Here is a 23,242-nt window from a genome sequence, read left to right as displayed (position 1 = left end):
GAACTGCTTTCATGAAGCCAAGACACTTAATACTTGATTACTTACACAGTTGGATTAATGTTGCCTGAACTTTAGATTGTGAGCTGTTTTTTGGAATGATCTAAAAATGATCTGAAAAGGCTGTAGTTGGTATTCTGTGAACAACAGACACCAAATACATGCATGACGAGTACCCAGGAGCCTCCCTTCCACAGTCCTCAGTGATGTTTACATACTTCCCCTTTCCCCTAAGGTTCTGAGACAAAAACAACATAACATGGGCTTGCAATTTCTGAGGGAGCTTTTGAATTCTTTCTAAAGAGGAAATTGACTTTACCTAACCAGGGCACTTCCTGCATATGCTGTGCCCGTTAAAGACCCAGGCAGGGCCTTGCTGGTTCAGTGCTCAAGTGCAGAGTTTCCTCTCAGAGGGAGGTATGGAATGTGGCACAGCGCTCTGGCTTGATGACTTTATTCTATCCCTATTGCACCTGTTAAATCAACCATAGTCTTAAAAATGCAGGTCCTGGGGCTGAGACTTAGCTCAGTTGGGAGAGTATTTACCTAACATGCATGAAGCTGGACATGGGGGACTTACCTGTAGTATCAGTATTGGAGGGGTGGAGGGAGAAGGATCAGAAGTTCAGGGTCCTCTTGAACTACATATGAGGTTGAGGCTTGGTATCCATGAGCTCTTGTCTTCCAAAACAACAACAACAAAATGCACCAGGTCTAGAGCGTGGTACTGTGCATTGCTAACAGTATAAAAATCTTAAAGCATTTTTCCGGTAGTTTTTTCTTTATTTTGTTTTTTAAGATAGGGTTTCTCTGTGTACCCTATCCTGGAATTCGCTCTGTAGACCAGGCTGGCCTCGAACTCAGAGATCCATCTGCCTCTGCTTCCTAAGTGCTGGGATTAAGGACTTGTGCTACCACTCCCCAATTCCCCCACCCTGAAACTGAAACTTTTTTTTTAATATATTCATTCTTGGTAGATGTGTGTACTACTATTGTTTGTAAAGCAAAATGATGGTTTTGGGAACTCATTTTTATTGTTGGAAATTGAATTTAGAAGCTTGCACTTCTAGGCAAGTGACCCAGGACCAGGTCATATCCCAGTTCATGTGTTTGCTGTAATTTAATTGTCCTACTTATAATTAGTATTTGAGAGAAAATAGACTGGGTTTTATCCATTACTTTTTAAAAAAAATATCTGGTGACTGTACAAACACCTTATTTGCTTTCAGAATATATGTGAGATACAAAGACTTTTCTGTCATAACTCCTGGCTCAAAGATTTTTAAACTTGGCTCTGTGGGCTGAGGGCAGTGTATCTCAAAATGTGGGCAGAATGACCAGTATGCCTGTGACAAGTGAGAGTTACAAGCGTATGCCCCTCCTGTTCCTCCTAAGCTGTGTTCAGTTAGTCAAAACCCTGGCAATCTGAGTTAACAGGGAGCACACAGAATCCCTTTGCAAAAACATTTCATATTATTACTCACTCTGATTATTGGCCAGCCAGTCTAGCCAATCACTGAGATCTGTGATCAGTGAAAGAGTGAGTTCACCAAAATGAGTTGAACAGTGACATTTGTCGTGCCCCCCCCCTTCACAACTAAAAATGACAGCAACAACAAAACTGATTATGGTGACACATGCTTGTCATCAAGAGGCCAAGTGAAACAAACAAACACAAGGGAAGGATTGCACCATCTCACGTCTGTGGAATCCGAAAAGGACCCAGTTCATAGGAACAGGCAGTCGAATACAGGTTGGCAGGAATGATATGGTGGTCCCAAGGTGCAGTGTTTCTGTGATGTGATGAACATATTCTGGAGCGTTACTGTATAGGATAGTAATGTATAGGATAGGGACTGTGGCCTATATTGTATTTTACCTTGCAAATTGCCAAGAGAGAGCCTCAGTGCTCTTACCACAGAAGTCATTGGGTTGGCAAGATGGCTTGTTAGATAAAAGTGCTTGCTCCAAGCCTGACAACCTGAGTTCAGTCACTGAGGCCCACATGGTGGGAGGAGAGAACTGACTCCCAAAAGTCATCCTCAGACCTCTACATACAGGTGAAAGGCCCAGATGCACTTGCGCACACATTCCCTGTGTACATTCTCCCCCCACCCCCTCCTCTCTCTGTCTCACTCACTCACTCACTCAATGTCTTTTTTTAAAAAGATTTATTTAATTAATGTATATAAGTACACTGTAGCTGTCCTCAGACACACCAGAAGAGGGCATCTGATCCCATTACAGATGGTTGTGAGCCACCATGTGGTTGCTGGGAATTGAACTCAGGACCTCTGGAAGAGCAGTCAGTGCTCTTAACCACTGAGCCCCTCCATGTCTCTTTTTTTTTTTTTTTTTTGGAGCTGAGGACCGAACCCAGGGCCTTGTGCTTGCTAGGCAAGCGCTCTACCACTGAGCTAAATCCCCAACCCCCCTCCATGTCTTTTTAAAAGTTTTCTTTAACTACATCAAACCAGGCATGGAGGCTTGCATCTTTCATTCCAGCACACTTGGGTCTGAGTTGGAGGCCAGCTTGATCTACAGAGTGAGTTCCAGGACAGTCAGAGCAATACAGGGAAACCTTTCCTCCCCAACAAAACAAAGAAAAAATAAATAAAGTAACTATGTCAAAAGATGGATACATTGATGAGCTTGAAAGAAATATCAGCTGTTTATATGCATATCAAAGCATGGTGTACCTTGAGTGTGTATAATTCAATTAACAACATTTCTCTGTGAGTCAGAGTCTTACTATATAATCTGAGCAAGCTTCAGATTTATTAGGCTTTAGCCTCAGCTCCCCGAGTGCTGGTATTACAGGCATGTTCTGTAACATTAAAGCTACATTAAAGTTTTCTGCTAAGCTGAGATCAGAGGATCACAGGGTCAGAGCAAGCTGCAGGCCAGCCAGAGCTATGCTGAAGACCCCGTCTCATCCCCTGCCCTTCTCTTTAAATAAGTGTGATCTGGGTTAATGGCGCACCTTGTAATCCTAGCACTTAGAAGGGAGGAAGATTATAAACTCACTGTGTAAGGTAGGTTACATAGTGAGATCCTGTCTTAATTAAGAAAGACAAGGGAAGGGAGCACTGTGGTTATGTAATAACTCAGCAGTAGAATGCGTGTATCAGGCCATAGACTCGATCCCAGCACAGCATTACAGACTTTTTTTTTAACGAGAGCAAGATGATAGTTGTGTGATACAATTAGGTAATTATAAATGATGCCTATGCTCTAACTTTGTGTAAAGATTCTGAGTTTGAGTTTTTATGTTCTTTTTAGATAAAGGAGAGTGCTTCACAGACAAGAGATGTCCTCAAACAGCACTTTAGTGATTTAAAAGGAACCCTTGGGAAGCTACTGGATGAGCGATTGGTGACCCTTTTGCAAGAGGTGGATACCATTGAACAGGAGACCATCAAACCACTAGACGACTGCCAGAAGCTCATAGAGCACGGGGTCAACACTGCAGATGACCTGGTCCGAGAAGGTGGGACGAGGGAGCCTGTTAAATCCTCACACTCCGATTGAGGCCTGGCGGTTTCTTAGGACACCATCTGAAGAGTGCCTGGGATGTTTCTGCCTTGAAATAGTTTATAGTACAGGACCATAGATAAGCTGTGAGGAACCCTGTCTAAGTACCTTCAAAGTATTGATTGGATCATTTATGAAACTAAGAGCGATTGTTTCAGAAGTTCTGTGATTGTGGTATCTAATTCACATTTTTTTTCCTGAGGGTTTCTCTTTGTAGCTCTGAATGTCCTCAGACTCAGAGATTTGTCTGTCTCTGCCTCTCCTGTGCTGAGATTAAAGGTGTGTGCCACCACTGCCCTGCTTTGCAATTTTTTTGGAAGGGGTTATACATTACACTTTAAAAATTACATTTTGTATGTGTTGGGGAGGGGGTCACACATGTCACAGCATATGCATAGAGGTCAGAGGAAAACCAACTATGTTGGTTCTAAGCGTATCCCAGAGATAGAGCTCTCAGGATAGCAGGCTTGGTGGCAAATTCTTTTTCTGCCGAGCTGTCTTACTGGCTCACACATTACATTTTCAGTCTCTTATTCAGCAGGTAGTTTCAAATTTGTCTTAACAACTTTTGTACATTTCCTGTTTTGTTTTCTGAGACTGGGTCTCCTATTATTGTACAGACAACCATCAGTTAATCTCATCGGTCCATTGACTAAACAGCATGAGCATAGGCTTCCTGGGGTGAACCGTCCATCAACTTCAGGCTTAGTTCTTGTATTTCAGTCTTTAGGCAGGTTTGTTGTTGTGAAGACACGTGTAGGTCTTAGAGGGTCTTTATCTTCCTTCCTTGGTGATGACCTTCCTACTTCCAGGATGGCCACTTGATAGGTATTGAAAATAAGAAGGTAGCAGTTTTCTTCTTTGGAGTTTGTAATTCATGGGAGTTATGCTGAGTAAGATCTAAAATCTTAAGAACAAAGGACTCTGGAGAAGTCCAGGACAGCCCTCTGAGAATTCCACAGAGGCTTGAAGAAATTTATCAAGCAAAGGGAAAAGAGGCCGCTGCGATTCTGAGCAGAAGTAGCATCAGAAGTGGAGTGAATATTCCAGGGGGAGTTATGTAATGACATCGGCCCAGGCCTCACAATGGCTGTGTACTATCGTAACTCTCAGTGAGCCATGTTTGTCTTTACTGACATAATCGTGCCTTTGAGAACATTCTTTTCAGCAGAACCACAGACGTCTTCCCCTGGAGGCTGTGGATTTGGAAAGAGACCCAGAAGCAGGTCAGCACAGGGCAGGAGTGTGCACACCCAGCACATTAAGGACTGTGCTTTCATTTCTGAAAATAAATCCTTTGAGACACATACTTGTTTGTCCTAGCACTTAATGCTTGAGTATTTTTTATAGTTCAGAAATATTTTAAATTTTAAATTCTTCCCTCTTCCTCCCAAGGGATAAAAGCATCTCTGTGTGTGTTTTTCAATTCATTATTTTTTTTGTTTTATTTTTACAAGCTTTTTTGCCTGTGTATATGTATGTGTACCGTGTGAATACTTGGTGTCTGTGGAGGCCAGATCCCCTGAAAATAGAGTTGTAAATTGTTATGAACCATGTGGTTGCTAGGAAGCAAACTTCTTACAGAAGAACCCTGAGCCATGTTTCCAGCCCCCACTTTTTTTTTTCTTTTTAAAAACAGAGCCTCATAACCCAGGCTGGCTTTGAATTTTCTATTAGCTATTAACTTCTCATCACATTGCCTCTCCCTCCCAGGTGCTAGATTCTTTTGAAGCAGCAAAGTGTCTGTTTTCTTTCAGTAAAGAAGGTCATATTCTCTTTAGAAAACTTGAGTTGGGCATTGGGTAAAGTTGCTTGTTGCCAAGTCTGATGACCTAAGTTTGATCTTGGGGACCACATGGTAGAGAGAGAGGACCAACTCCTGTAAGTCATCCTCTGGCTTCCATATATGTGCCATGGTATTCAGCCATCACCCCCCCCCCACCTCCAATCAATAAATGGTACCATAATTAAAAAAAAAAAAAACCTTTTATTAGCTCCAGGATGATATAACAATATCCTTCATCTTTGTGGACAGTATGGAGATTGGCCATTTTCTTTTCTTTTCTTTTCTTTTTTTCGGAGCTGAGGACTGAACCCAGGGCCTTGTACTTGCTAGGCAAGTGCTCTACCACTGAGCTAAATCCCCAACCCCGCCATTTTCTTATCTTCTATATAGCATTCCTCTTATGCTCTGTTGAGTAATTTCTGACCCAGTGTATAGTGTGCTCTTGGGAATCTGTCTGCATCATTTGACTTTTTTGAGACATGGTCTCATTATATAGCCCAGGTTTGTCTCAAACTCAGATTGGACCTTCTGCCTCTGCTCACAAGTGCTAGGATAACAGGCATGTTACTGGCATCATTTGTCTCTTTAAGATCCTACGTCCTATTATTGCTTTTAGGATAATACTTTGTTCCTATTAGAACTGACAAAGAGGGACCAGGAATTTGGTGGCTCACCCTGGAATCCCACCATTCAAGAGGTGGAGACAGGTATATCTTGTGATTTGAGGCTAATTGGTCTGGTTTCAGGCCAGCTAAAACCATATAGTGATATTATACCTTTACAAAGACAGTTAAAAGTGCTGGCCAGGTGGCTCAGTGGTAAAGGAGCTTGGTGTCATGTCTGACAGCCTGAGGTAGGTCCCTGAAACTCACACGGAGGAAAGAACTAACTCACACAAACTGTCCTCTAGCCTCCACCTGTGTAGATATCTCTCCCCGATTAATGTAAGAATAAAAACCTTAAAAAACTGATAAAGAGGAACAAGGAAATGTCCCTGGCCTTCTGCTCTGTATAAAGCTGGTTGTTGAACTAGATTTTCAGTTATAGAAAAGAATCTTTGGTATCTGGCAGAATTTTGCCAACCCCCCTTTCTCTCTGGCTTACCAAGTAATTTTGGGACTTTGTTGGTGTGTTGCTCAGGAATTAACTTTTAACAAAGCTGGAAGTCCACTGGACATGAGCCGTGTTGGTTACTGGATAGTACTGACTTTCAAACATGACTGGTTTTGGACTCAGCTAGTTTTCTTACCCTCCATTGTAGGTGAGACTGCCATTCTTGGTGGTATTGAAGAACAGAATGATAAATTATGGAACTTTACCAAAAAGGCCTCACACATTCAGTTGGACAGGTAACAGAGTCTGTTCCTTTTCGACTTATTTTTAAGCACTTAAAGTATTTTGCCTTCCTCCCAATTTTTCCTATTGAAAAAAATTCCGACTCCAGGAAATAGAGACTCTGTTTTTCAGAGTTATACTACTCTTATCATTACTGCTAGTATTAAACGGTTGTGGTTGGAATCTTTATTATAGATTCTTTTCGAGTTCAGTAGAGAAAAGAATTCTGGTGCCTGCTTTCAAACCACCACACAGTGAAATTAGAGTAATACATAGGGAATTGTCATGACTTCTGCACAAGAAAAAGAAAACATTTTGAATGCCTTATTAAAGCCAACTCTTATCTCAGCAAACAAGATCTTTTGATATAAACTCAATAGTTGTGAGCTTATCAACTTTGTCCTTTTTTTAAGGCAGGAATGCCACTGTGCACATAGCGCAGGCTAACCTTTGCCCTCTGATTCTCCTGTCTGACTCTAGAGTGCCGGGGTTGTCTAGCATGTGCTACCACACGGTTTCCAGTTTTTGTCATGCTTATAATTATGGGGGAAGAGAACCTTTGTAATCTAAAGATGAAAGCCTTGCACGACAAAGGCTTCAGCTTCTTACTCATTTGCTGAGGCCTTTAGTGTTCTCCTAGCATGTGAGCAGTCTAAAATAGTCCTTGGATTGCCGTCTCCACGGTAAGCTTGTCTGAAACCTTGGGCTTTCTCTCCTCAGCTTACCAGAAGTGCCTTTGCTGGTTGATGTGCCCTGTTTGTCGGCTCAGTTGGACGATTCCATTCTTAACATAGTGAAGGACCACATTTTTAAGCATGGAGCAGTAGCTTCCCGCCCACCAGTACAGATTGAAGAATTAGTAGAGAAACCTGGAGGTATCGTAGTGCGATGGTGTAAGGTATGTGCCAAATTCCAGAAGTGGTTTCAGCTTGATGGGATTGTGATTGGGGACTTTTACAGATCTTTCTTATTAACGAATACATTTTTCTCTTTCTAAACAAAAATATCCCTGCTATCTGTCTATCTATAAATTAATTAATTTAACTAATTTCACGGAAACTGTATCATATAAAGAGTTCAAGTTTTGTGTGCTGGCGGTCAGATCCCCTTAAAGGGACTTCAGTGAGGCTGCACACAAGTGCTAACTTCCACTTAACACCTAGTGAATTGAGGGCTCCTCCCTTCTGACTGCTGCGAAAAGCCGGAAGATTACAGTGTGTTTTCAGCATCTTTATCCTTGTTTAAGATTTCTGAAGTGAAGGCCTGTTGTGGAGGTGCGCACGTTCAATCCCAGCACTCAGGAAATAGACACAAGTGATTCTCTGTGATTTTGAGGCCAACCTGAACATATAGTGAGTTCCAAATTGGCCAGGACTGCATACTACTCTGTATCAAAACAAAGCAAAAAGTAACGAAATAAATATTTCTGTAGTTTCCTTATACTTGGTATTGCCCAAAATTCTGTTCTTTTTTTTTTTTTAAATACATCTTATATAAATTTGTGTGTGTGTGAATATGTTTTTTACATATATTCTTTAAATCTGTATGTATGAGTCGCTATATTTTAATTAGAAACCATGTGCTAATTAGCCATTTTATCTTGGCTATTGATAAATCATTCAGAGCCAGCAACAGGTCAGTGGGTAAAAGTGTTTGTCATGGATCCTTGACCCAGGGATTCACATGTTGAAAAGACAGAACTGATTCTCAAAATTTGTCGGGGTTGGGGATTTGGCTCAGTGGTAGAGTGCTTGCCTAGCAAGCGCAAGGTCCTGGGTTCGGTCCCCAACTCTGAAAACAAACAAACAAACAAACAAAATTTGTCCCCTGACCTTCACTTCCATGCTGTGCAGTAGCACAGGAACACATGTATACATATCTCTTTACCAGTGTACACAAAATGGCTTCAACAAGTTCTTTCCTTAAATGAAATTTTTTAAATTGAAGCCTTCATACAGAAGAGCTAGACATGTGTCTGCTGGATTAAAACAGGACTCTCTCAGTACCCACATTCTCCACTGCTGTCATCACCAAAAGCTCCAACAACAAAAACCCACAATGACTCTACGTATTTCCAGGGGTTTTGCCTGCTGATTGCTTTGTTGTTGTTCGCTGTGTCTTATTTGTGTGTCTTTGTGCACACACGTAAGTTTTATGCTAAAACTTATGTAAAGTTATGAGATCTCAGTGTATTGGATCTGTATTAGCTAATGCCAGATATTTACCCTAAATGGTTTTGTGAATGGGTTTTGGAGGGAGGGCAGAGCCTTGCTACATAGACCAGGCTAGCCTCAGATCCATCCCTATCCTCCTGTCTGCCTTTCCCAAGTTCTGGGATTATAGTGCAGTATACCATACTTGGTGTGAATACCTACTTACTTCACCGATACCAAGGATTGTCAGAGTTAATGCCTTGCCCAAATGCTATCTCATTATGGGTTTTCGCTGTATTTTCTTTCATATTTGGCTATTCAGACTTTTATTTCTACCTTTTGCATCTTTTCCCTTTAAACTTTGAGCTTGTCATATAATTGAGGTTGGCCTTGAACTTGCTGTGGAGCTGAGGTTGTGACTCAGTGGTAGAGTGCTTGCCTATGCAAGGTACTGGGCTCCGTCCCCAGTACTGTACACATGTGTGGCCTAGGCTAATTCTAGATCTGCAGTCCCTTGCCTTGTTCTTCCAAGTGCTGAGACTATAGCTATATGCCTCTGTTCAGCTGTTCTTTCCCTCATCCTCTCTTTTTAAATTACATTGTATTTGTCTGTGTGTGTGTGTGTGTGTCTGTGTGTGTGTGTGTGTGTGTGTGTATACGTGCATGCCAAGTCACGTGTCTGGAGGGCAAACTCCTGTAAGAATTGGCTCTCATTCTACCATGTGGGCCTTAGGGATTGAACTCAGGTCTCCAGGGTTTGTGTCAGGTACCCTCCTGCTGTGCCAGTTTTGAAACAGAATTTTTTTTAAAAAAGAATAAAGCTGGTAAGATGGCTAGCAGTTAAAGGCATTGGTTGTGAAGACTGACAAACTGAGTTCAGTTCCTGGAGCCCACATGGTAGGAAAGAACTGACTCCCACAGGTTGTCCTCTGACCCTCACATGTACTTTGTAGTATGCATAAATATGTGTGCACACATACATACCCCACCAAGAAAGAAGGAACCAGGCATGGTAACATAGCATTGGATGCCAAGGCAGGAGGATGGCCAGTTCAAGGCCAGGCTGGAAAATAGAGAAGACTCACTCTCAGAAAAGAGAAGGAAAGGAGAAGCAACTGGATGTAACGATGCAAACCTATAATCTTAGCCCTTGGGAAGTTAAGGCAGGAAGATCACCGTGAATTCAAGGCCAGCCTGGGCTACATATAGCAAGACCCTATCTCAGGTCAAACAAAATGAAAGGAAAGGAAACAGTGATAGCATGTTTCCTATATCTTCCCCCAGAATGTTCCATACCACCCCAGTTCAGCACATGGACCTGTGGGTTGGTCTAGATGCCCTGTTCTGTGGGTTTTACCTAACTTAGAAATCCTTCTCCATAGGTGGATGATGACTTCACAGCCCAAGATTACAGGCTTCAGTTCCGTAAATGTCCTGCAAATCCTTTTGAAGACGTGTATGTAGGTTCTGAAACGGAATTCATAGTGTTGCACATAGACCCCAATGTCGATTATCAGTTCAGAGTCTGCGCCCGAGGAGACGGCCGGCAGGAGTGGAGTCCTTGGAGTGTTCCCCAGACAGGTCACTCCACACTGGTGCCTCATGGTATGTATGTCTTACCTTGTCACACCAGAAACTCCATGGAGTGTAGGAATATTTACTTTCTGTGCGGAGAGTCATATCCACGTTTCCTACAGATAATCCTGAATTAGAGACTATGGAACCTACTTTACTTAGACCACTCACGTAAATGGCTGTCAGCAGATCTGTGTAGTAGGTTCGCCTTTGGATTCTCAATTGAGCATCATCTAAAATCACACACTGAAAGTGGTGCCCAGGACAGCGACTTTTCTGGACCCTCATAAAAGTCTTAAAAACTTGAAGTTGGTCTGTTCCCTCCATTACTGATGTAAAGGACATACCCTTTTCCTCTTTTTCCTGTAAGACTTAGGGTCTTGCTGTGTTGCCCAACATTACCTTTTACTCAAGAAGTCTCATCTCAGCTTCCTAGGTAGCTGGGCTACAGCCATGTGCCACATACCTGGGTGTCTATGCACTTAGTAGTTTAGTTTTTCTTTATTTAAAGATATATTGGGCTAGAGAGATGACTCAGTGGTTAAGAGCACTGACTACAGCCCCAGAGGTCCTGAGTTCAAGTCCCAGCAACCACATGGTGGCTCACAACCATCTGTAGTGAGATCTGATGCCGTCTTCTGAAGGCAGTGACAGTGTACTCCCATAAATTAAATAAATAAACCTTAAAAAAAGATGAATAATTATTTGAGAAACATATTGTGTGTGTGTGCTCATATATTTGCTGGTTCTATGGACACCACTAGAATTAAAGACTGTCATGAGCTGGCTGAAAGAGGTGTTGAGAACTGAACTTTGGGGGTTGGGGATTTAGCTCAGTGGTAGAGCGCTTGCCTAGCAAGCGCAAGGCCCTGGGTTCGGTCCCCAGCTCCGAAAAAAAAAGAAAAAAGAAAAAAAAAAAAGAGCACTGACTGCTCTTCCAGAGGTCCTGAGTTCAAATCCCAGTAATCACATGGTGGCTCACAACCTTTATCTATAATGGGGTGCAGTGCCCTCTTCTGGTGTGTCTGAAGGGATCAACAGTGTACTCACATACATTAAATAAATACATCTTTAAAAATATATATATATACCCTTGAAAAGATTGTTATAATTTTGTCTTTCTTTTGGAAGAGTGGACAACTGGCTTCGAGGGGTACAGTCTGAGCAGTCGCAGGAATATAGCCCTCCGGAATGATGCAGAGTCCGCCGGCGTTCTCTACTCCAGCGCTCCAACCTACTTCTGTGGACAGACGCTGACATTCAGGCAAGGAGCCTGGGGAACGCCTGACTTGCTCTGGCTGTGTAATGGAGTGGGTGGGGAGTGCGTGAGTTTGAGTTTGACATACTCCAGCTTTAGCCGGTCACTTACAGTGTCCTATTTGGCAAAGGTTTTTTTTCTGTTGTGTTGAGACAGGGTCTCATCCTACGTAACCCTGCCTGGCCTGGAACTGGTAAAGGCTAGACTGGTCTCAAACTCAGAGAAGTCTGCTTGCCTCTTTCTCCCAAGTGCTGGGATTAAAGCCGTGCCCCAGCACACCAAGCTTTTCACAAGGCTTCATAACTTTTCCTGTTTCAGTCATCTGTGTCTGTGGGGTTCTATATAAAAGCTTGGTACTTGGTTTGTTTGTCTCTTTCGCTCTGGTTAAGTAGGGATGAGTAGAATACCTCCTAAGTCAGAGGCATGGTGGTGTAAACCTGTCACTGCAGAACTCAGGAGATGGGGGAGTTCAAGATGGCCTCAGCACAGAGCAAGTCCACGTGGGCTGTATAAGACCCTGTCTGTACCACAAAGCAAACTGCTTGGGGCCAAGAATTATTTTTCCCTTTGTCTGAAAAGCAGCTCACTATTGTGAGCTCACTATTATGTGTGTGACTGTAAAGTACAACCAGAAGCAAGCCTTTTCTACTTCACTTTCCTGTCACCTGCTATCCCACACAGGAAATCAGGAGGTGCTTTCTTCTCCCTCGTTAGCTGAGCAGTGTCTTCTATGGTCCTACTTTTTTTTTTTTTTTTTTTTTTTTTTTTTTGGTTCTTTTTTTTCGGAGCTGGGGACTGAACCAGGGCCTTGCGCTTCCTAGGCAAGCGCTCTACCACTGAGCTAAATCTCCAACCCTATGGTCCTACTTCTAAAGAGGTCTTCATTGACAACCAAAGCCCACGTGTTTGGTTTGGTTTGGTTTGGTTTGGTTTGGTTTGGTTTGGTTTGGTTTGGGCTGGTTGGGCTAACTCAGTTTTGGTTGAGTGACTGGTGTGGCCTGGTTTGGGCCATGCTTACTTCAGTGTAGCAGAATCGCCTCGAAGTCTTAAATCTCAAGATTATTGAATATTTTTATTTCTTTAAAAATGTTCTTATTTGAGCTGGAGAGACGGCCCAGTGATTAAAAGTACTGACTGCTCTTCCAGAGGTCCTGAGTTCAATTCCCAGCAACCACATGGTGGCTCCCAGCCATCTGTAAGGGATCTGATGTCCTCTTCTGGTGTGTGCTGACAGGGTGCTCGTATACTTAAAATAAATAAATAATCCTTTTTTTAAAATGTTTTTAGTTGGGGTTGGGAATTTAGCTCAGTGGTAGAGCGCTTGCCTAGGAAGCGCAAGGCCCTGGGTTCGGTCCCCAGCTCCGAAAAACAGAACCAAAAAAAAAAAAAAAATGTTTTTAGTTATATGTGGGTATTGTCGGACACACACTTGCAGGAGTGGATTCTCTCTTTCCACCACGCAGGTCCCTGCTTTTCTGTGTCTGACCAGTGTCTTCATGTGAACCTGAGCATCTTACCGTCCTCATGTAGTAGGGGTTTCTTCTGTTCTGTTTTTTGTGTGTGAGCCATGGGAGAACATCTGGAAGTTTTGTCTGAGCCAGTGTTGCTGGGTTTCCCTCACCACCTCATTTGTTCTGACCCCCACCGTCAGGATGTGTTTGTGCTTTGTCTTGCTTTTGACGCCCCCTCTTACCCATTAAGTCATAAAGAAAGAATGATTGAGTCACCAGAAGAATGCCAAGAGAGGAGAAAAATGAGTCTCAGCTTTCCACGTCTGTGATAAACACTTGAGATAATGGGCTCCCAGAAAAGGCTGTCCCACCCACCTCCCGTGCTGTAGCTCGTGATAGGCCTGCTCCATTTCTGTGGGCTGGAGCCAGCCGTTACAGTGGCAGGATTTTCTCCCATCCCGAACAGTGCCAGCTGTGGACCAAAGCATTGATACTTGTGTCTCTCAGGAGCACAGAAATAATTCTATCTCTAATTATGGCAGAACCTGAAACTCAAAACCTTCTTATGCCCTATGTAGTGAGTTTTCTGTACTAACATACTCCTGTGTCTGTGACTTTGTGTACAAAAATACTTTCATTGGTGAAATTCCTGAAAACCAGGTGCGTACGCACACCAACAGACCTTCTACAACCTGAGAGGTGGTGGCCAGTGAGCTCAACTCAGAACAATGATAAATCGTTGCAGTTGTGATCTGAGTGGTGTTTACTCAGTGACATGGTGTGTGCTAGTGCACAGTCTCAGGGACCCAGGTCATGTAGCTGAGAAAGTCCTGGCCTTCTGATCCCCCTGCTTCCACTTCCCAAGAGCAGATGTAAGAACTGTGCACTACTCTGCTGGCTTATTGGTGCTTAGGCCTGAACACAGTGCCTTGTAAATGCAAGGCAAGCACTCTGCCTCCTGAGCTGTGCAGCAAACCTCATTGTTGTCTAACTTGATAAGCGTAGGTGACCACTTTAGGAGTGAGGAGCTGAGGTACAAAGAAGTTTGTTGTTCCGAGTCTCACAGCTAGTAAGTACCAAAGCAGGAACTGAAGTCCAGAGAGCCTGTCTCCAGAATCCAGTGGCTGTGACTGCCTCAGCCTGCGGAGTGTGGGATAGACATGCATCACCACACCCAGGGAAATGGGCGATCTTAGCCACTGCCTCTCTTTTGTCCTTTTTGTGAGGAAGTAAGTGTGGAGCACTAATGTGGAGTGCTGCAGTCCTGCTGCCGCCTCCGTAGTTCTCTAGTGTTGGTGCTGTAGCTGCACATCAGGTCTTGGTGTGTAAATCATTTATTCTTCCACAAGGCCGCCCCCATCCCTTTCTGACGTTAGTATCTGTTCCTCTCTGTATTTCTTTCTTTCTTTTTTTAATCAGATTATCTTTTATTTAAATATTTTCTTGTTGCTTCTTAATTAGCTGGGCATGCCACTGCACCACTGTTGATGTCATCTATGATGTCATGAGGGTGGTGGCCATCCACATTGCAGCCCACAGACTGTGCGGTACCCAGGATCTCCTTGATAGTTCCAGAAAGTTCTCTGGCCAAAGACCAGTGTCTCATCTGCTGGGCAATGTTGATAATCTTATCAAAAGTGATGTTTGCACTGTAATGTTTTTCTGCTTCCTGTCTCTTGGTGGCTCCTTGAGGGCTTTGATGATCAGGGCAGACGCAGAGGACACCACCTCAATCTGAGCCTGTCTGTTCTGGATTGTCAGTTTCACTGTAATCCTGAGGCCCTTCCAGTCACTGGTAGCCTTGGCGATGTCATCACCAACTTTTTTTGGGAGACAGACCCAGAGGACTAATCTTAGGGGCCAAGGCAGATGTGGTGCGGACCTCGCCTCCGGTGCACCTCAAGTACACGACTTTGATCTTGTTGGGGTCGAACTTGGGCGGCATGGTGGAGGTGACTGGTGTCGGATGAACCTGGATTCGGGACGACGGAAGAAAGTTGCACCGTTGCCTCCTCCGAGCCAAAAGCCAAAAAGCCTCTTTGTATTTCTTGATCCTAATGGTGTCTTATGGTTTAAATTCCCTCTGTGAATACAAGGGGATATTTGATTGATGACTTACACACTTGGCAGTGATACAGATTGATTGGATCCCACTGCCTACTGTCTGCTGACTGGTCTGATGGTAGGCTCAGTCAAACTTTTCTCTGACCTCTCCCAGAGAAGCCTCATTAGGGCCACTGGCAGGTGATGAACTAAGACTCAGTTAAGCTCAGTCTCAGGCTGACTTTGCCTGTTGTCATTGAATGTGGACTAAGAATTTTCTACCCTGTCAAAGGCAGCAACAGTTAAGCCAGAAGGTGATTGGGAGGGGCAGGTGAGTGTCCTGGATGAGGAGCTTAAGGACCAGCTCTTTAGAAGGACGGCTGCACTGCAGGCACACCTGTTGTTAGCCAGCTTGTCTTTGCTGGCTTCGGGATGGCTTGCAGGTGTGGCCAACCTTTTGGCATTGTTACTCAGAGGAATGAGCACTAAGGACTGAGCGAGCAGTGCCATTATAGGAGTCAGGGTACCAAAATCCTATTTAAAGTCAAACTATCTTTTTTTTTTTTTTTTTGGTTCTTTTTTTTTCCGGAGCTGGGGACCTTGCGCTTCCTAGGTAAGCGCTCTACCACTGAGCTAAATCCCCAGCCCCCAAACTATCTTAAATAAGGATGCAATCTGTGTTGGGATGAATTCATCATTTTCCTGGGCTGCATGTGGGCTATGGGCTACGGGTTGGACATGCCTTGGTAGAGCCTCTGAGGCAGGAAGCCTTGTTTCTGGCTGAGTGCTTAGCCTCTCTCTGCCTTGGTGCCTGAGTCTGCTGACAGCCCTTCCCCAGGCCTCTCATGTCTCCTGGCTGGACATTCCTGTTTCCTTTGCTTGCTTTTAACTTCCTGCATCACCATCAGTTTACTCTTTAGTTGTGTGTGTCTGTGTGCATCTGCCATGTGAGTGCAGGTGTCCTCGGAGGCCAGAGCTCTTGGTCCCCAGGAGCTGCAGTTTCAGGCAAGAACAGTACATGTCCTGAGCCATCTCCCCAACCCCTTATTAATTTTTAAGCTGTATGTTAACCTTTCCTGTCACCTGTTTTTTAGTTTGCTTTGTTGTTTTGAGGTCAGGTGTAGTGTATCCCAAGCTGGCCTCAAACTCACTATAAAGCTAAGAATGCTCCCCTGGCCTCCCCTCCCTGCTGCAGAGAGTGAGCATGCCAGCACACTCCGTTTGTGCTGAGCTTCCAAACCAAGCCCCACCGCCTGGTTTTTTTAAAGCAGCTTCCTTTGCTTTGGTGCTAACAGCCTTTCTTAATCTTGGAAGCCTTGGGGATAGGCTGCTGCTCTTCCTTTTTCAAGCTAAGAAACAAAAGCACATGGGACCATCGGTCAGCCTCAAATCTTGGAAATGTAGAGTTTGTTACTCTAGGACCTGGGCTTGTAGCGCTGCCTTCTCTGTCCTCTTCTGTGTCACAGTTTGTCTTCTGTTGCTGTAATAAAACACTCACCAAAGAAACTGGACTCTTACAGGTCACAGTCCCTTACCGAGGGAAGCTAGGGCAGGAGGTCAGAGGAACCCTGGAGTTGGAACCGAAGGAGGATAGGGGAAGACTGTCTTCCTCTTGCTTGCTTAGCTTCCTTTCTTAAGAACCCCACACCCGGGCTGGGGATTTAGCTCAGTGGTAGAGCGCTTGCCTAGCGAGCACAAGGCCTTGGGTTCGGTCCCCAGCTCTGAAAAAGAAGAACCCCACACCCACCTGCTTAGGAATGGTACATCCCACAGCAGTCACAACTTTAAAAAACAAAATCACTTGTATTTTGAAACAAGTTCTCACTGTGGTACCCTGGCTGGCTTGAACTTGCAGCAACTGCCTTTCCCCTGTCTCCAGAGTGCTAGTATTATGACAGTACTGCTACAGCCAGAGGTTAATAGCTGTGAGATATGTGAATTTGATTCAGCGCTTGCTTCGATACCTCCCCCATTCCCCAGCCCCAGCCCCCCATGATAGATAAGGGTCTTACTTTGGAATTCACTGTGTATCTCAGGCCAGCTTCAGATTTTCAGCAATCCTGTTTCTGCCTCCTTGGTGCCAAGATTACATGTGTCATTATACCTGGCTCGTTTGGTTTATTCTTATTGCATATGTGTGTATAGACACATACATATGTATGATTTGTGTGTGCTGTGAGTGTAAGTGCACTCATTATAGCATAGCATGCGTGTGAAGGTCAGGTGACCACCTTCAGGAGTAGCGTCTCAGCTTCCACAATGTGAGTTCTGTGGATCAGGCTCAGGTTGTCAGAGTTGTGACACAGGCAGTTTACCCACTGAGCCTTCTCTCAATTCCTTGTTTTTTGTTTCTGAGACAGTCTTGTTATGTAGCCCAGGCTGACCTCAGACTCTCCTCCTGACTGCTAGCCTTACAAGTATTGACCAAACAAACTGGGCAGTGTGGCGCACACCTTCGTCCCAGCACTCCAGAGGCAGAGGTAGGTCGACCTCTGAGTTGGAGGCCAGCCTGGTCTACAGAGCAAACAGCCAGGACTACACAGAGAAATCCTCTTTCTTGGGGAAAAAAACAAAAACAAGTATGCACCAACCATGCCTGGCTTTTTCTTCTGTCAGTACTGAGGATCAAACCTGGGCCTTTCATATGCAGGCAAGGCCTCTGCCACTGAGCTACACCGTGTTTCCTTTTCATTAGGTATTAACATTTTTATCATTTTTGAATGCCCTTAAGCTCAAGGAGATCCTTATTTTCTCTACAGAGTTCCTCTCTGCCATTACCAGGTATATCTTGTTAGCTTCTTATATTCAAAAAGTAGTCTAGGCTGGGGGTACACTCAGTGGTACTGTGTGCAGTTAGCATACAGAAGACTAAGTTCGATCCCCAGCACCAAACCAAAAACAAAACCGACAGCACAATTAGAAAAGCCCTATGGAGAAGCTGCCAAGGGGGTATATTTTATATAGGGGTAGGGTGTGTTCCTTGGTAGGCTGTCCTTGCTCCAGTTGATGGGCCCACACCCAGGGCAGCATTAATAGCATCCTGGGATATAAGAGAAAAGAAAAGCCTGAAGTTGAGAGGGACACTTTGAAGGGTAGTAGGGGAAGAGCTGGAGGCAGGAAGGAAGATGGACATTATTAAAGTATATTTTAGTCTTTAAGAAACTTTCAGAGATACATAAAAACACTATTTTTTTTTTAAAGTTGGTGTTTGAGTCAGGCACACCACGAATGAGTATCCCTCCAAGCACCAGAGAGGCTAGGGCAGGGGGATCATGAGTTCAAGGTCATTTTAGGCTCCATAAGCAAGACCTTATCTCAACATAAACTGAAATGGAGTTAATTTGTTTTTAACTAGGATCTCTGAATCTTGTCTGTTCCTCCATATGCTATGTGGAAAGATACTGCATAGTCCCAGGGAGAATGCAGCTGGGCTAGGGTTTTGTAGTTTTGTTACAGGGGAACCCCTAGAGGTACAGCAGCCCTGTGAAGCAGGCTCAGATTACAGATATGGGTAATGTCACCCAGAGGAATTCTCCCCGACGCACTCTATTATAGTGTGGGGGAGATACGCTGAGAACTTGCCAGTAGTCACTCCCTGGCTTTTAATTTGTTTGCACAGGTAGGATTACATGAAGTCAGTGAACATTCCTGACTTGGGTGTTCATGCACAGCCCTGGTTATCACAGAATTAATAGGCTGGCTTCTCTGTGTTTCTTAATATCACTTTCCTAAAATGGAAAGCCAGTTCTCTTGATTGACTGCAGTCGTTTGTTTGTTTGTTTCTTTGTTTGTATATGAACCACATTGTCACATTGATCTCTTCCCCCACTCTGGGTGTACTGCATCGGGTATCATAGGGAATGAGGGGTTAAGAAAAAGAAGAAATGTCAGGCCTAATATCTTACACCTGGTTCTCAGGAGGATGAAGCAGGGAGACAACCACAACTCCAAAGCCAGGGAGGCTACACAGTTTCAAGTCATCCTGAGCTGCAGATTGAGACCTGATCTTTAAGAGACCATGAGCTGCCCAGTGCTGTTGGTGCAGGCCTTCAATCCCAGCACTTGGGAGGCAAAGGCAGGCGGATCTCTTTACGTTTGAGGCCAACCTGGTCTACACAGTGAGTTTCAAGACAGCCAGGGCCACACAGAGAAACCCTGTCTCAGGAAAGAGGAATGGAACTAGCAGCTGTGAAGATGGGCTATGTAAAGCTGCTTTCCACACGAGCATAGGAACCTCAGTCTGCATCCCAAGGATACACATGGAGACCAGACATGCACTGTGAGTCCCTGTAATCCCAGTGTCTTAGTTAGAGTCACTGTGCTGTGATGACCAGAAGCAACTTGGGAGGAAAGGATTTATTTCCCTCACAGCTTCACCATCAAAAGCAATGAGGGCAGGAAGTCAAGGAGTGCAAGAACCTAGGATCAGGAGCCATGGAGAGTGCTTCTTTTACTGGTTTGTCCAGCCTGCTTCTTACAGAAGGGAGACTACCAGCCAGGTATGGCCTCACCCACTAATTAAAGAAATGCCCTACAAACAGATCTTATGGAGGCATTTTCTCAAATTGAGGTTCCCTCCTTTCAGATAACTCTGGCTTATATCAAGTTGACATAAACCTAGTCAGCACACCCAGTGTCCCTATGAGAAGATGGGGTAGGGAGACAGGAGAATCCCTGGAAGCTTTCAGGCCAGCTAGTATGCAACACACACACACACACACACGCACACACACACGCACACACACACACACACACACGCACACACACACACACACACACACGCACACACACACACACACACACACACACACACACACACACACACACAGAGTTTCAAACAAGATAGGAGGAGGCATGTTACTCAGCAGCAGCAGCTGAGTGATACTAGGACTAACATCTGAGCAGACTAAGAAGCAGAGAACAGGAACTGTTGGAGTTTTCAAGATTTCTCCATTCCCTCCAATTTTTTAATCTGGACTGAGGTGATGCCAAACAAGTAGAAGACTCCTCCTTATTTAAATTTTATAAATATTCTCACTAGAAGTGATGCCTTTTGGGTTTGTCTGTTTCTGTTGTTTTGGAGTTTTGAGACAGTGTTTCTCTTTGTAGAGCTGTCTGTCTTGGAACTCACTGTGTAGCCCTCACTGGCCACAGTCAAAGACATCTGCCTGCTTCTGTGTACCCCTTGCTGCCCTGAATTCTAGGATTAAAGATGTGGGCTCCTGCGTCTGGCTGGGCGGTTCAAAATCCAGTCAAGTTGACTACATTAAACATCACTGAACAGATGTTGGGTTTTTGTATTTTTTTCCTTTGTCTCTCATTTGTTTTTAATTTTAAGTTTGTCTTATATGTGTGTGAGTGCTTTTGTCTGGGTGCTGTGTGAGCGCAGTTTCCATGGAGACCAGAAGAGGGCTTTGGATCCCTAGAACTGGAGATAGAGAAGTTCGTGGGCTGCCATGTGGGTACTGGGAATTGAACTTGGGTCCTCTGGAAGAGCACCCAGCCAGTTCTCTTAACTACTGAGCCTTTTTCCTGGGCTCTAAAAGATACTATTCTGTACAACACATGATTCTATCACGTATTTAAAGCTGCATGGGATATAAGTTCTTAGTCATTGGCTACTGTTATTTGGAAAATGTTAGTTGGGATAAAATTGGTCCTTTAAATGTAGTGACTGGGGGCTGGAGAGATGGCTCAGTGGTTAAGAGCACTGTCTGCTCTTCCAGAGGTCCTGCTTTCAAATCCCAGCAACCACATGGTGGCTCACAACCATCTGTAATGGGATCTGATGCCCTCTTCTGGTGTGTCTGAAGACAGCTGTAGTGTACTATATATAATAAATAAATCGATCTTTAAAAAAAAATGTAGTGACTGTTAGGGATGTTTTATTTGTTTATTGTTTTGGGTGTTTTGTTTTGTTTTGTTTTTGAGACAGTTTCTCTATTTTAACTTTTGCTATCCTGGAACTTACTCTGTAGAGCAGGCTGACCTAGAACTTGGAGCCCCACCTGCCTCAGCCTCCCAAGTGCCAGGATTAAAGATGCGCACCACCATACTCAACTTGCTGGTTTTTTTTAAGATTTATTTGTTTATTGTTTATGTAATATGTGTGTCTGTGACAATGCATGTTATGTGTGTACAAGTGCCTGAGGATCCAGACGGTACTGGATCCCTTGAAACTGGAGTTGCAGATGCTTGGGTGCCTGTAGTGAGAATTCTGGTATTTTGGTCTATTAAAAACCACAGGAGGGCTGGAGAGATGGCTCAGCAGTTAAGAGCACCCGACTGCTCTTCCAGAGGTCATGAGTTCAATTCCCAGCAACCACATGGTGGCTCACAACCATCTGTAAAGAGATCCGATGCCCTCTTCTGGTGTATCTGAAGACAGCTACAGTGTACTTATATATAATAAATAAATAAATCTTTAAAAAAAAAAAAACCACAGGAATAGGGGGCTGGAGAGATGGCTCAGTAGTTAAGAGCACTAACTGCGGGGTTGGGGATTTAGCTCAGTGGTAGAGCGCTTGCTAAAGTGCAAGGCACTGGGTTCAGTCCCCAGCTCCAAAAAAAAGAAAAAAAAAAAAAAAGAGCACTAACTGCTACACTTCCAGAGGTCCTGAGTTCAATTCCCAGCAACCACATGGTAGCTCACAACCATCTGTAATGGGGGCCGATGCCCTCTTATGGTGTCTGAAGACAGCTGCTACACTGTACTCATTTAAATTAAAAAAAATTCAGAAATATTATGAGTATGTTTTCTTTTTAATTCAGGTATGGGGATGTGGGGCTGCATTTGACTGCAGCAGCTATGATTTGCCTCGTGCTCTAGCAGAGGCGTGGTTTTGCCAGCGGCGGGTAGTTTCTGGGACTGTGTGATGTTTGGAATTCTGGGAACAGAGTAGATAATGTAGAACCCTGATAAGTGAGATGGGTGGGTGGTGGTCATTAAGGGGGTTGGTTGCCTTTTGTTAGTAATGGTGCCCAAAGGAGAAAGTCACTAGATTTAGGGATCTCTGTCTCTCCTCCCTCTATCCTCCTTTCTCTCCTGTCTAGTGATACACAATGAATTGGGGATGGGGGTCAGAAAGAAATTAGATTTCAGTGATCTCCGTCTCACCTCCCTCAATCCTTGTTCCCCTGTCTAGTAATAGGGGGTAAAAGTGGGACAGAGGGGCAGATAAATACGGGGGAAAACCCAACAAAGTAGCAAAGGCTACAAGCAAAGAAGAAGCAAGAAATTAGATTCATAGATATTTGTTTTCTCTCTCTCTCCCCACCTCTAGTCTATTCTTCTGTCTTTCCTAGCTAGTGACAGGGAGTGAAGCCTGGGGGATAAAGGGTGGGAAAACAGAACTGACAAAGCAGCAAAGGCCAGCTACAGGTGCAAGATACTGAACTCCAGTCCCCTGAAAGGGCAGCACGTACTCCTCAGCACTGAGCCATCTCGCCCATCCCATGTTACATTTAAAAAGAAAGAAAGATGAGTGACCTTTCTACTTCAATTACAGAGTTGAAACCGTGGGACAGCCAGACAGAAGAGACAGTATAGGAGTATGTGCAGAAAAGCAGAATGGCTATGAATCTCTTCAGCGGGACCAAGCCGTGTGCATCAGCACGAACGGTAAGACACCGTGTTTTTTTTTTTTTTTTTTTTTTTTTAAGATTTATTCATTTATTATATATAAACTGTCTTCAGATACACCAGAAGAGGGCATCAGATCTCATTACAGATGGTTGTGAGCCACCATGTGGTTGCTGGGGATTGAACTCAGGACCCCTAGAAGAGCAGTCGGAGCTCTTAACCACTGAGCCATCTCTCCAGCCCCCGCCCTTAAAACAGATCACTAGCAGGAGCTGACCGGAAGGCCGGCTCCTTAAGGTCTAAGGCACCAGACGGCACATTGCAAGCCCACAGAGGAGGGAAGCAGCCAACAGTCCTACCCCACGGGCACGCAGAATCCTTAGGTCTGTGAGCTGGTCTTTGCTTCACCTGTGGGGATGGGGGTTAATCTCTACTTAAATCATTATTTTTTTCTTTTTTTCGGAGCTGGGGACCGAACCCAGGGCCTTGCGCTTGCTAGGCAAGCGCTCTACCACTGAGCTAAATCCC

The 23,242-nt window shown here is 44.3% G+C and overlaps 1 protein-coding gene and 1 pseudogene across 2 annotated transcripts in view; one reads left to right on the top strand and one right to left on the bottom strand.

Moving 5' to 3' along the window:
- Crlf3 (cytokine receptor-like factor 3) overlaps positions 1-23,242 on the top strand; it is a 37,867-nt gene that overhangs the window by 13,156 nt on the left and 1,469 nt on the right. The window contains 6 exon segments of one of the 2 annotated variants that reach the window (NM_001168612.1): positions 3,280-3,487; positions 6,579-6,666; positions 7,373-7,550; positions 10,188-10,410; positions 11,512-11,644; positions 22,641-22,753. In NM_001168612.1, coding sequence (NP_001162083.1) covers positions 3,280-3,487; positions 6,579-6,666; positions 7,373-7,550; positions 10,188-10,410; positions 11,512-11,644; positions 22,641-22,753 — 943 coding nt within the window. 2 annotated transcript variants of the gene reach the window in all.
- On the bottom strand, positions 14,377-17,107 carry Rpl12-ps6 (ribosomal protein L12, pseudogene 6; annotated as a pseudogene).

The sequence above is a fragment of the Rattus norvegicus genome, chromosome 10 (genome assembly GCF_036323735.1).
Source record: "Rattus norvegicus strain BN/NHsdMcwi chromosome 10, GRCr8, whole genome shotgun sequence".
NCBI lineage: Eukaryota > Metazoa > Chordata > Mammalia > Rodentia > Muridae > Rattus > Rattus norvegicus.
This window is presented reverse-complemented; position numbering and strand designations above follow the sequence as displayed.